The 14,210-nt window shown below is 37.2% G+C and overlaps 1 protein-coding gene across 1 annotated transcript in view; it reads left to right on the top strand.

Moving 5' to 3' along the window:
* Positions 1 to 13,937, top strand: part of LOC120541731 (potassium-transporting ATPase alpha chain 1) — a 39,938-nt gene extending 26,001 nt beyond the window's left edge. Inside the window, exons 15-22 of the mRNA XM_039773626.1 lie at positions 389 to 557; positions 3,158 to 3,312; positions 4,112 to 4,235; positions 4,501 to 4,646; positions 5,440 to 5,573; positions 9,993 to 10,094; positions 11,571 to 11,662; positions 13,292 to 13,937. Coding sequence (XP_039629560.1) covers positions 389 to 557; positions 3,158 to 3,312; positions 4,112 to 4,235; positions 4,501 to 4,646; positions 5,440 to 5,573; positions 9,993 to 10,094; positions 11,571 to 11,662; positions 13,292 to 13,320 — 951 coding nt within the window. The 3' untranslated portion in view covers positions 13,321 to 13,937. The remainder of the gene's footprint in view (positions 1 to 388; positions 558 to 3,157; positions 3,313 to 4,111; positions 4,236 to 4,500; positions 4,647 to 5,439; positions 5,574 to 9,992; positions 10,095 to 11,570; positions 11,663 to 13,291) is intronic.
* Positions 13,938 to 14,210: the final 273 nt, after the last annotated feature.

Here is a 14,210-nt window from a genome sequence, read left to right as displayed (position 1 = left end):
CAAAAAAAAAATACTCTGATGGGTACAGAAAATTAATCTAAAAAATAGCCAAAATGACGTCTACCACTTAGAATCCCACTTGCTCTAATGAGCTGGAGAACTTTGAAGGTGACTCTTGAGAATTATCCGAAAGGTTTACGGTAAACAGAAAAAATAAGGAAATAGTTTTTAATTATGTTGTTGTTTAAAAAATACAAATAGCATGCTGAATCTTGTATCTAAACCAATAAATAAGAAATGCATAAATGAAATACAACAGGATTTATATTTTGTATTTTATCAATTTAGGTTTGAACATTGTAGAAAATATTACCAGAGAACTACAGTATATACCTAAATCTACAAAGGAAAGAAAGCCGTACACTTACATACTGTCTGTCATCAACAGGGCTCTATAGTGGCAGTGACGGGTGACGGTGTGAATGACTCTCCTGCTCTGAAAAAGGCAGACATTGGTATTGCCATGGGAATTGCCGGCTCAGATGCAGCCAAGAATGCAGCTGATATGATCCTGCTTGATGACAACTTTGCTTCTATCGTCACTGGAGTTGAGCAAGGTGAGGAACAAAGCAATTCACAAGAAACACGACAGCATGTTAGTGCTGGGGAAAAGAAAAACTGCACTAAGTTAGTCATAGATGTATGCGATATTTTATTAAAGTACACATGTATATATAGTCATTGTACCTGTGATGTCTTAAAAGTATTACACAATGTTTTCACATTTACATTTTATTGTGTTGCCCTCTGGAAAATTAATATATTTAATTCTTATTTTTTTCTTTACCATTTAAAATCTATCATTTGGAGACAAAAAGGCAAATTTAGAAAGCCCAGGTGATGGCCTGAGGTACTAATAGTTGTGTGTTACCATCTTCCCCTCTCTGGACATTTTCAGTACACTTATTTCAAATTAATTTGTTTTGAAATGTTCCTTTGATTTTCTAATCTTTCTGTACTACGTGTGGGGATTCCAACAATTTATGTATTGAAATGTTGCTTTTTACTCTTACATTCCTCAGGATTTTCTGGTTACGTTATTGCCGACTTTACATTGGCTCGGTGTGAGTGAGTTTCTAGGCTTCTTGTCCAGGCCTGGTCCCTGATGGTATAGGCCATGATACTAAACTAAATTAAGCAAGTTTTAGAATGTTACATTGTATGTAAATGTGACATTAAGGAAAACCATTTAGACAATCATGTGAAAAAGTAAGTACACCCCATGAAATGTTTGTTTTTAACATGTGTAGCTAGATCAAAGTTTGACCTTCCTTTAAACAGCATCTTTAGATATAGGTGATGTCATTAAAAATGAAAACAGACAACAACAACAACAACATTTATTTATATAGTACATTTTCATACAAACAGTAGCTCAAAGTGCTTTACATAATAAAGAATAGAAAAATAAAAGACACAATAAGAAAACAAAATAAATCAACATTAATTAACATCGAACAAGAGTAAGGTTCAAGGGCCAGGGGGGACAGAAAAAACAAAACAGACATGCCATTTCTATTTGTAAAAAAAACTACACCCACCCTTGGCTCTAACAGCTGGTATATGTCCCCTCCCTTAAGGATTCCTATAACTATCCAGCAGTCTCTAACATCGACTAAAGGACAGTTTTTCCCACTCCTCCATGCATATTTCTTTCAGCTGTATGATGTATGAGGGGTGTCTTGTATGCACAGCCCCCCAGAGCATCACAACAGATTCAGATCTCAACTCTGCCTTGGCTATTCCAGAACTCTTCATTTTTTTTTCTTATAAGCCATTTCTTGCTGGGTTTACTGGTATGATTATGGCCATTATCATGTTGCAATATGCACTTTTTTAAGCTTTGGTCTTCTGACAGATGGTCTCACTTTATGCTTAAGCACTCTTTGGTACAATGAAGAATTTGTAGTGGATTCTGTGATGGTGAGCTGCCCAGACCCTAATGCAGCAAAGTAGCCCCAAACCATAACCTTTCCACCACCAGGCATAACAGCTGTTTATCAATAAGAGGGTTCTTCTGATCAAATGCGGTCTTTGGTTTTCACCAAACATGCATTCTGCTACTTTGGCCAATTACATATCTTTGCATATTGTTTCAGAAATCCAAATCTTTGCCTAGGAGTCCAAAAAACTTTTAGTGTTGCCCTGATGTTCTTTATGGACAGCAAATGTTTCCTCCTGGCACACCTACTTTGTAAATCTAATTTGTTCCCCCTCTTTCAACCTAATGACTCACACACCTTGACATCAAGACAAGAGTTTGGATTCTTCAAAACCTCATTTTAGCATCTTCTGCTCGACTCTTGAGTTGAATTTACTGGGGAGTCCTAGCCGAACCTGGACACATTTTAAAATCTTCCCTACTTGTAAATGATCTTCTGAGAGAGTGCAGTCATTGATTTATTATTATTTAGTAACCTTTTCAATTCCTTCCCAAACTCCTAATCATCTATAATCACTTTCTGAAGGCTTCAGCAAGCTCTTTTGGTCTAGGCATGGTGATAACACTCACTTTAAAAACAAATAGCAAAGTAAACGAAACGTCTGAGGATTCAGTAAATGGGCTCAGTCAAGATCCTCTCTAATGATGTTCTAATCATCTGAACTTCATCTGTAGCACCGGATTCTAATTTTAGGTATTTGAGGCAGTGCAAAATGTAGGGGTGTACTTTCTTTTTTCACGTGGCTGTTTGGATTCACATTTCTTTTAACGCAGTTGGACGCAACAACCTTTTTTACATAAAATTATTTTGAAGATGTTGCACATTTTTGAGAAACTATCATTTCATCTCTTGACTTGTAATAGCCTATGTATTACCAAATCTGAAAATATACATTTTGAGTCATTTGCTTCTGCGGTGGGTTGGCACCCTACCCAGGATTGGTTCCTGCCTTGTGCCCTGTGTTGGCTGGGATTGGCTCCAGCAGACCCCCGTGACCCTGTGTTCGGATTCAGCGGGTTAGACAATGGATGGATGGATGGATGAGTCATTTGCTTTTGTGAATTGCCTGTCATCTGTATCATACTACATCGATAAACTTCCAACAAAATCTTCAAGCAGATTAATCCCTTCCACTACCACTCCAGAGTGGATTGTTCCCCAAATGAAAGAGGACATGTGGTTTCAGTTTATTCAATATTGGCCTCTGTTTGCAGGACGTTTGATCTTTGACAACCTGAAGAAGTCAATCGCATACACCCTGACTAAGAACATCCCTGAGCTGACACCATACCTCATCTACATCACTGTCAGCGTTCCTCTTCCTTTGGGCTGCATCACTATCCTCTTCATTGAGCTGGCCACTGACATTGTAAGATTTATTTTTTTGTTGTTTTACTAAACCAGTCCACATTGCATAATGGTTAGTACTGCTGCTTCATGGATCTAGAATCTTCAAATCCTGTGCCTAGCCAAGGTGTATGTAGAGTTTTCATATTCTGACCTGTTGGGGTATGGACTGTGATGGACCATCCAAGTCCATCTGCTTTGCTCTATCCAGGGAATATCTACTTTGCACCTCATTGCTGCTAGGATAGACTCTAACAACCTTGGATCATATCGAGCCATTTTGAGAATTAATGTTTATATAACAATCAGGTGTTCAAAAAAATCAATCAATATAAACCCAGTACTTCCAGTAAAGCACCTTAGGAATACTGTGACTGTACTAGCAGTGCCAGGTAGGAACCAACATTCATATACAGTATAAACCTGCATTGACCAATATGAGGCAAATTATATTTGCTTGTATGTTTTAGGGATGTGGAAGTAAGCCTGAATATATTTAAACTGGCATTAGTACACTAAGAATGTGGAAACAGGACATAAAATGGTAATCTATTCTAGGACAAAGTTGTGTGAGGTGGTAGTACTACCTGTCCCACCGTCCTTTAATTAAATATGGCTAATGATTGCATATACAGTGAGAGTTCATCCATCCAGCACAGGACCACTGGGGCCAGAGCCTATTCCAGCAGTCTTAGATAAAATAAGAGAAAGAACCTTGGTCCCAATGATAGAACAATAAAGCTCAGAAAATTAGTAGAAGAAAAGAAAACCTCTGACTCCTACTACAAAAAGTACTAGTGAATTGTTTCACTGTTTTGCAGTTCCCTTCCGTGTCACTTGCCTATGAGAAGGCTGAAAGCGACATAATGCACTTGAAACCAAGAAATCCTAAAAGAGACCGCCTGGTGAACGAAGCTTTGGCTGTGTATTCCTATTTTCAGATTGGTGAGTCACGTTATCATATTTTAACTGTGGGGTCAAACAGTTCTTTCAAGAAGTCAACGGCAAATCAAGAAATATTTTTGATTACAAGTGATGATTGTGTAGTATGCCTAATGAAAAGTCCAAATAGACCGTTTTACTATTCTAGGGAGGAGCGGGAAGCTCATGAAGACATTAAATCTCAGTTCACACCATTAGATTTTAAGTAGAAGGAAGAAATATCCCTTTTGTGAAAAGCAAACTAATTTCTGCCATTTTCTTTGACCAGGGGCAATACAGTCTTTTGCTGGCTTTACGGATTACTTCACTGCCATGGCCCAAGAAGGATGGCTTCCACTTCTCTGTGTAGGATTACGCTCACAATGGGAGAACCCACATAACCAAGAAGTTCAGGACAGCTATGGACAGGAATGGGTATAAATTGTTGATGCAAGCACAACATTAAAACATCTCGATTACTTTCGTTTCAGCACATGCATGTGATACCACAAGGTTTAAGTTACTTTAAACATTAATAAGTATATCGTTATTTTGGTCAGTAACACCTCACCCGGGATGCCATTTTACTAGTCTTTGGGTATAAATCTAGCATGGCTCTTATTCTAACTACCCAGCTCTATTTTGGACTAAACTGAAAAAGCCAACAACAATGAAAAGCAGATTTTGCAAAGCGTATTAAATAAACTGGAGTTTCTGAAGAAGTTCTGTTCATTACCAAGTAGAAGCACACAGGACACTTCTGTATTAGTTTTACCATTTCTGTGTTATTTTCAGTTTTTGCACATATATTGTTTGTTTGCCAGTTTCTTTCAATTTTAATTCATTTTTATACCATCTTGATTTTCTGTATTTATGTAACTGATTGCATTGATCATGTGACGGCTTTGTAACAATGATTGCATTGATCATGTGACTGCTGTGATCCTAATTGTGACATCCCGGGATTTGATGCTGCAAATAAGACGGAGCTCACATTCTCTGTTATCCCTCAGTGGATGTAAAAACTCTTTCCTGTTTAGTTCTACTTTGACTTACCTTCAATTAAGACCTAGCATTAGGTTTTGATATCTTTTGAGTATTTTTGACTTTGAGTTTGTTTTCCTCTGATTTTCATTTTGACTTTTTACCATTTAGACTTGATAGTAAGATCACATTGGTGCCCATGTTCTTGTATACAGTCATTAATCTTCTGTCTTTGTCATTTCAGACGTACAGCCAGAGACTTTACCAGGAGTACACCTGTTACACGGTCTTCTTTGTTAGCATTGAAATCTGCCAGATTTCTGATGTTCTCATCAGGAAAACCCGTCGGCTTTCTGTCTTCCAGCAGGGATTCTTCAGGTGTGTTGCTTTCATTTCATACATTTTTGTGAAATATTTATTAACGAATGATGCATGCTGTTTTTCTCGAATACTGTAAGAGTTCAGTTTTCCTTTGGAAACTTTGGCATTAGTACGTACACTTGAAATGAAGAGCTGTAGTCAATGGTGACTTTTTTAGGCTCATTAATTGTTTGTAAACTCCAGAAACTGTCATCAGGTGCCCTCATATTTAGGCCTGGAATGCTACAGTAATTGCAGGTTCGTAATTCCAACCCAGTTTCTTAATTAGAAGAGAATCCTTACTGATGCCACAGCTTGTTATTTCATTCTAAATTTTGTCACATCAGATTTATTTTTCTAAGAATATCATTGAAATGATTTGTGGAGCCAAATTAGATAAGGAATTGTTAATTTGCAGTTTGCAAAAACACACACACAGACAAAAAATAATCAAACAAGTATGGGTTTAGAATCTTCACAAATTAGTTAACTTAAATGAAGTGCAACAATGTCGCTAGGACAATAATTGGCTCCTATTTAAGAAATTACTTTGGAAGAAAAACTTGTAGCTAAGGGCTATCAAATTAAGATCCTGAAAGGGTGCAGTGGCTGCAGGTTTATGTTCCAGCCTCATTTTTATTTAGTAACCATTCACTGCTGCTAATTTAACATACTTCTTTTGCTGTAATATATATTAACTTGCTTAGATATTTTTTTTAGATTTAAATCAAATAACCAATGAGCAGCTAACTCAGGGGTCTCAAACAGTTCTAGAAGGGCACCATATTCTTGCCAAACACTCTTTTATTGATACACTATATGGACAAAAGTATGTGAAAACCCCTCTAAATTTTGGAGTTCAGGGGTTTCAGCCATTCCCATTGTTAACAGGTTCATAAAATCAAGCCCATTGTCATGCAATCTCCATTGTCAAACATTGGCAGGGCAGTAGAATGAGTCGTACTCAAGATGTCAGTGACTGTAAACGCCAGTGTATGACATTTTCGCTCTACTAGAGCTGCCCCGGTCAACTGTACATGCTAATATTGTGAAGCGGAAGCATGGAGGAACAACAACAGCTCAGCCACTAAGTGGTAGACCACTCAAACTCTCACACAGCAGGGACACAGAGAGCTGAAGCACACCGTATGTAAAAATCATCCATCCTCTGTTGCATCACTCACATCTGAGTTCCAAACGGCAGTAACATCAGCACAAGAACTGTGTGCCAGGAGCTTCAAGAAATGAGTTCTCACGGCCAAGCAGCTGACAACAAGACTAAGATCACTATGCTAAACAATGGCAAACATTGGCTGAAGTGGTGTAGGGCACACCGCCATTAGACTCTGAAGAAAGGAAAACGTGCTGTCTAGAGTGATGAATTGTGCTTCACTATCCCTCAGTCTGGTGGACAAATCTGAGTTTGGTAGATTCCTGATGAATGCTAACCTCTGGACTGCGTACTGCCTATTGTAAAAGTAGGGGGAGAATGGTGTGGTAGAAATTTAACATCTTATTAAAGAAAGAAACATCCTTTAACAGGACAAATACGTAATCCGACAGCTGGAGAAAAGCTGTTCATTGTTTTGTTTAATTACTCCTCAGCTAAATGCCTTAGAAGGAGCTTTCTTCAAAAGCAGACTGTTACAGCATAGTCAGAATGGTCAGAGAATCAAAGAATAGAGATTCATTTTATAAACTATTAAACTTACATACAGTGTCAATCAATGCACAGATTTACTCTGGTTAGTTTGCTGGTTTACACCCAAATAACTTATATAAAATAAAAGTCTATTATATTATACCAGTAACGGCGCACTGCACGAATACACGTGACTTGAGCATTCCTAGTTTTCATGCTCTTTCTCTGTCTCTGTTTAGCATTCGTTTGTTCAGAGGTTGATGCGCTTGCTGCTTCCTGAGCAGCTCTTCTTTTTTCCACCCTAGCGGCCCACTTCTTCTTTTTGCGTTAAAACTGATTAAGTCAGTGTTTGTGTTGCAATTACTTAGTACGTTTTCCTTAATTTTCACTTAAGCCGGCACTTTAGTCTTCAATCTGCCTCAAGAATGATTTAAGATATGAAGAGGTAGAGGAAGTGGCGGCGAAGGCGGTAGGGATAAGAACGGAACCCGTACACATGCGCTGTATAGCCGCTCTGCTGGTGGCTGCCGAGAGTTAATCCTACAATAAATTAAAATAAAAATAAAAAGAGTAATAAAAACCATAATGTGTACCAAATTTCAGTTCAATAGGTCAAACGGTTTGCGAACTACAGGTGATTAAAAATCCTGGACAGACAAATGAACATCCACGGTAGCGTAATATATATAAAGATTCTGGCTCTTCTTATACTTTTTGAGATGAGCTACCACCCTTGAAATTTCTGTGCATATAACAACTGTCCATTTTTTGTTATCTACAGGATATCTGACGATTTCTTAGTCATCTTTCAGTACATTTTGTTGTTCATTTGATGCTTATCTTGTATCCTGACATGCCTCCAAAGGTTTCTGACATTTATTAACCCTTTACGCTATTTCTTTAGGATGAAAGCTATGTTACCCTAAAATTATTCTTCCATAACGGTTTTGGACTAGGCCCCTGGGTTCTGGTGATAGGTGCTCATTCTGCCACTCCAGACATTTCCAAAATATCACTATACAAGTGCTATGTTAGCCAGAGCCAATCAATAGTTCTCAACCCTTCATTTTTTTCTTTTCAAATACTTTATTGAGACAGATATTGTATAAACAACACTGGTACAAATGGGATATAAGTTAGATTGGTTATTTGGTGGTTCACTTGGCATTCTATTATTGTTTGGCTGCTGGTTAAAGAAAAAAAATGAAACACATAAATGCAAGTTAATTAAAATCAGGGAAGCATAGTACGTTCCATTAGTATTAGTAATTAGTTAATAATACACAAGGTTGAAAGAACAAAAATCTGCAGCTACTGTGGTCATACAGCAAATGAGATTGAAACCCCTGCTGAACTTGGTGGGCCTTTGCTGTTGTATATGAAAATCCAATCCCACAATCCTATTTCTGTGATGCATAACAATCACACCATTGTCAAACTAGCTTTGAGTAAACATCTTGTCCATTCTGTTTGGTTTATGATCAAACAAACTTATTGACCATGTCTGACTGGTGTACACATTTAACTTCTTGGAGGAGGAGGATATTTGTGTTATCAGGCAGGTCTACACAACAAATTGGCTTCTGACACTTAAAATTAGCAGCTGCTCAGTACAGCCCACAGCCTATTCAAAGTGCTTCTAAAAAGGTTACAACTGCAAGAGAACCTACTCTTTCATTTATGGTAAATGGAAAAAGGAGGTGAAAATGCCAAACAATAAGGTGCCTGAAAATTTTATCTCCTTGGTACTAACCCTGAGCGTCTCTCAAACTATTCTATCAAAACATGGTTCTTCCAGAGTGTTACTAGGATTCCTTTGTTTTGATGAGATATGGAACATTGAGCCTGAATAATTAATGGGACAGTACTCTGCTGCCATCTTCTGGATCAAATAACATCATACTTCAAAAACATCATGAATATTTCTAAACATCTGCTACTGTATGGTAACGCATCAATATTCATAAGTGGAACAGGGCCTTCAACAAAATAAAACAGCATCATATAAACAAAAAGTTGTATAGCCAGTATTAGAACAAACTGAAAATGAACCATTAGTTGAATTGAGCGACAGTGATGAGGATTAATAATTGGTCATCAGATGTTGACACGAGTAGTGAAACTGATGTTAGAGGGCACTGTACAACTGAACCGCCATGATATGCCTGGTGAATATGGTCGATTGAAGCTTCACTGTGGTATAAGCAGCTTCCTAGCAAAAAGACAAAATGATTGTGATCAAGTAAAAGGACAACAGAGTGGTTAGCCCCCTAAGCACTGTTCATAATTAAGCAACTGTCACTGTTCTAGTTAGGGGAAACATGGTAGCCCACAATAACACAAGGGGTGCATTGATCATGTTGATCAGCCACTTGCATTCTACATGCTTTTACTGTCAGATTGTGACATTGGGCTATGTGATGATTTCAAAACATATCACACTAAATCTTAACTAAATGTTAACTAAATCTGCATCAGTACAGCAGTGGACACTTGACATATGTTTCTTACTGTATTCATGTTGATGTTTTAGTACTTACATGTTTTTGTTACACATAATAACATTTTTTTCTTGTTAAATAAACTAACACTTTTGGCTCAATTTTCCAGGGGTAAACCCAATGCTAAGGAGGCAATTAGCCTTCTGGAACTTTGATACGAAACTGTTAATCAGAGCACCCTAACTGCATTTATCCAATCACGTCCTCATTCTAGATACAATGCTTATCCAGATATTCACAAAAAATGTATTCTATATGAACAGAAACTAACAGTATTCTCCTTTGTCTTCCCAGGAATAAGGTGCTTGTAACTGCCATTGTTTTCCAGCTCCTTCTTGGTAACTTCCTTTGCTATTGTCCCGGCATGCCAAATATTTTCAATTTCATGCCCATCAGGTAAGACTTTCATTAGCGTGTAAATGACATCTTTACTTGGCTTTGAATGCATACAGTTAAAAAGATCATCCAGTACTAGGGTGTTGTACCATGTTAGCCATTATGGATGTAGTGAGCCTGAAGAGGCCTATTAATTTTTTACATCTAAGATGTCTCACTTAAAGGTTTTCAAATGTTGTATCTGTTCTGGTGTCTATATAAACACAGGGAACTCCGATTTCTGTATTACAACTTGCCTTAAGATGGGGGGTCTGAGTTGCCTTGAAATCTTGCATATTGTAATCTTTTTAGTTAGCCAATAAAAGGTGTCAATTTGCTTGACTTCTCACTAAAGATCATCCAGGGATTAACACTTTTTAATATAAAGACATGATCCCCTAATGATTTGCACTGCATACAAGTGTATTGCTGCTGTTAGTGAATGTTGATTTTCTGCATGGCAGACTTAAAAATTAAAAACTGCAACACAATTGAAACTAAATTTTCACAAATACGATGACTAAGTCTGGATCAATTTATAAAACCCACTAGCACGAACGTCACGGTCATATTGTTGTACATCTCACTGCAACCTGTGGAATGGATCTTGGCTGGATGTTGGTGACACAGAGTCCCAGTCTTTTTCATTTTCGCAGCTTGATGCAGCATTCAAAGAATATCCTCACAATGGCCTACTGAACGAGGCCCTAACTGGATTCACAGGCTGCAGTGAGGAGTACTAAGCCTCTCGTGTATGCTGCACACATGGTGTCCTCACATAGCCCTGAGGAACTTCGCCATGAAGAAGGCCATGAAATAGTTAATAAAAACATAGGAAAGAAAGTGCAGGCAAACAGTTTTATTCAACAGCATTTAATGAAGTAAAAATGTCTTATTTGGTTTTATTTCAATTACTAATATTACTAAACTAAATTGTATGCATTTTGGTATTGTTTGGACAAAAAAAAAAATAAGATAGGGAATACATAAAACGTTTTTCAGTTAAATAAATGGTAATTAGGTATTCCTGTTAAAAAAAAATCACCTTACAAAGAGGTTTTCAGGAATGGATTAGTTTTGTAACATGGGTGAAGCCTCATAATCATGAATCATTGCAATATGTGAATAAATGGGCATTACATTTTTTTCACTAACTCTCTTGTTAATGCTGAAGGTGCAGTGAATCTGGCATGCACAGTTTGATAAGTCATAGGACATTATACCAACAAGTTACTCATTAAGTTTATCAGCGTCTACCCATTAAGACCAAAAAGATCTGTCATTCACTTAATTTATCCTCCCTTTAACAAGCTTCCTTCTTCTATGTCTCAAATGTGATAAAATCCAATGCACTTATCAGACTATTTTTATTTTTTAGCTTCTCATTTACAGTAACTACTAGTGCACAAGTGTTTTACGCTGGTACTTTTAAAGAAATTGAACTAAATATTTTCTGCTAACCTGATTGTTACATGTAAATTTCTCTTTCATAATCAGAGTCCAGTGGTGGTTTGTGCCCGTTCCATTTGGGATCCTTATTTTTGTTTATGATGAAATCAGAAAACTTGGAGTTCGAAGACATCCAGGAAGTAAGTACTGTCCAAATTGCAAATAGTACTCTGTAGGATATTAAGAATAGAACTGGACATGAAAAAAGCTTACTTAATTATTACAACTACTAAAATTGTATGATGGAAATTAAACTGTATACCAGTGGTCTCAAACTCCGGTCCTGGAGGGCAAAAGTGGCTGCAGGTTTTCATTCTAACCCTTTTCTTAATTGGTTTTCTTAACCAGTTTTTGCTGCATATTAATTCATTTTCCTTTCATTTTAATTGACTTGTTTTTTTTTAAGATTTGTTCCCCTGAATTGCTTCATTTCTTTCCTTAAACGGCACCCAAACACAAATAAAATGTGAAGTGAGTGAGCCAACTGAAGACCAACTAAGTCAGGGCCTCAAACTCCAACCAGTTGCTTAATTAGGCACCAAGTGTTGTCATTAATTAAACCCGCTCTTTAATTATATGGCTTGTTGCTGCTCTTATTGTGCAATAGCAGACATTTCTGAAATTGTGGATTTTCTCTTTTCTAAGAGCACAGTTAAAATGTTTTGTGAACCTGAGCAGATCAGTATTCCTGTTTTCAGATATTGTGTGATCGACACAGTTTGATGGTCTTGTTTTGGCTCATTTTGTACCTCATTATTGTTTGACTGCTAATTAATGAAAAAATAATTGAGGGGAGGGCGGCACGGTGGCGCAGTGGTAGCGCTGCTGCCTCGCAGTTAGGAGACCCGGGTTCGCTTCCCGGGTCCTCCCTGCGTGGAGTTTGCATGTTCTCCCGTGTCTGCGTGGGTTTCCTCCGGCGCCGGTTTCCTCCCACAATCCAAAGACATGCAGGTTAGGTGGATTGGCGATTCTAAATTGGCCCTAGTGTGTGCTTGGTGTGTGGGTGTGTTTGTGTGTGTCCTGCGGTGGGTTGGCACCCTGCCCAGGATTGGTTCCTGCCTTGTGCCCTGTGTTGGCTGGGATTGGCTCCAGCAGACCCCCGTGACCCTGTATTCGGATTCAGCGGGTTGGAAAATGGATGGATGGATAATTGAGGGGACTGAGTCTTCAAAAACATGTCAATTTAATTTAATTCAAAAGTAGTTAATTAGCAGCAAAAACAGGTCATTATTTAAGAAAGGGTTAGAATGAAAACCTGCAGCCACCCTGGCCCTCCAGGACCTGAGTTTGAGATCACTGCTGTATACAGTCATATATAATATCTTAATGACACCATAAACATTTTATTTTAGTTTGAGCACGAACATATAACTAAGCTTATACATTACAAAATGTTACATTTAAAGGAGGCTTAATTGGTCTATTATTACATATGAAAACTGGGCAAATGAAAATACTTAAATATGGATGTTACCAGCAATGATAAAATGACTATATTAAACAACAAACACTGTTAACATTCACAATTATGGCATGTATATTGAAAGCACACAAATGAATAGTTAAGTAGAAAAGTAATGCCAAGTCTGAAGAAATGTGAACAAAGTGCATAAATGAATGTTTATTATACTGAAGTACAAATAGTCAACAAAACACCTCTATTTTGTTCATGTATCAGCATACCTGTAAACACTTTTTTGCAATAATAAAAAATGTACAAATAAACAGGTCTGCTTCCTCTTTGACATTCTTTCTTCTTTCACTTACAGGCTGGTGGGACAAGGAGTTGTATTATTGAATCCATCACCTGGAATAGAATACTAAGAACCGGCCAGTTGATTAAATAGCCACTTTGTTCAATAAGAAGTTGTGACAATGCAACATTAATCATCAGGCTGTAGAGATTGATTTCATACTTCCTCAGGATGATATTGTTAACTGCTCAAATTGATTTACCAGTTTGTCTTCTGTGCATAATGCATGACACAATCCTGAAGCACTAATTCTCTGACATGTTTAGATCTTACATTTAGTGCGAGCATGGCTGATTGCATTGTATATGTTATTTAAAATGTTTTGTCTCAATAAAAACCTTCTTACATAAAATTGTCATTTTCTAAATTTGAAAGAACATCTAGCTTAAGTAAAGCCCCAGATAAAAAATGCTTTGCTGAGTAAGTCTTTTAGTCTCGGAAGACAAAGTGATGTTCTTTTGCTCAGATAATAACTTTAATCCTATGATGGAGTGTTGCTTTATTTAGTATTTATCGCTGCCTTAAAAAAAAGTTGCCAAAGCCACATTGACTATTACCTGAAGTGAGCAGTTTTGAGAATATTACGTTATTATTATAGTTTTACAATATTAAAATTCTTCAGAAAAAGGCTGGCACTTTGCTGAACAAGCAGACCACCATTATAAACACAATAAATGCCCATTTCCTTAGTCTTAATTTGAAAAATAAGAATCCTTGCCGTGAACAATTACAAAGTCCTTCTATTTGGGAACCAAGTTAAATAAATAAAGTGTTGTTTGTCATCCTGATTCCAGCATAAAGATGTGATGAAATTGATAAATTCTACAATTTTGGACATTAAAACACACATAGCATGTAACGCACAGCAATAACAAGCAGTATAGATTCAAAAGCTTTTTATTTAACTGTAAACTCATGTAATATTTTATAAAAT

Source organism: Polypterus senegalus, chromosome 12 (genome assembly GCF_016835505.1).
Source record: "Polypterus senegalus isolate Bchr_013 chromosome 12, ASM1683550v1, whole genome shotgun sequence".
In the NCBI taxonomy this organism is placed as follows: Eukaryota; Metazoa; Chordata; class Cladistia; order Polypteriformes; family Polypteridae; genus Polypterus; species Polypterus senegalus.
Note: the sequence above shows the minus strand (reverse complement) of the source record. Positions and strands in the feature narration are given on the sequence as shown.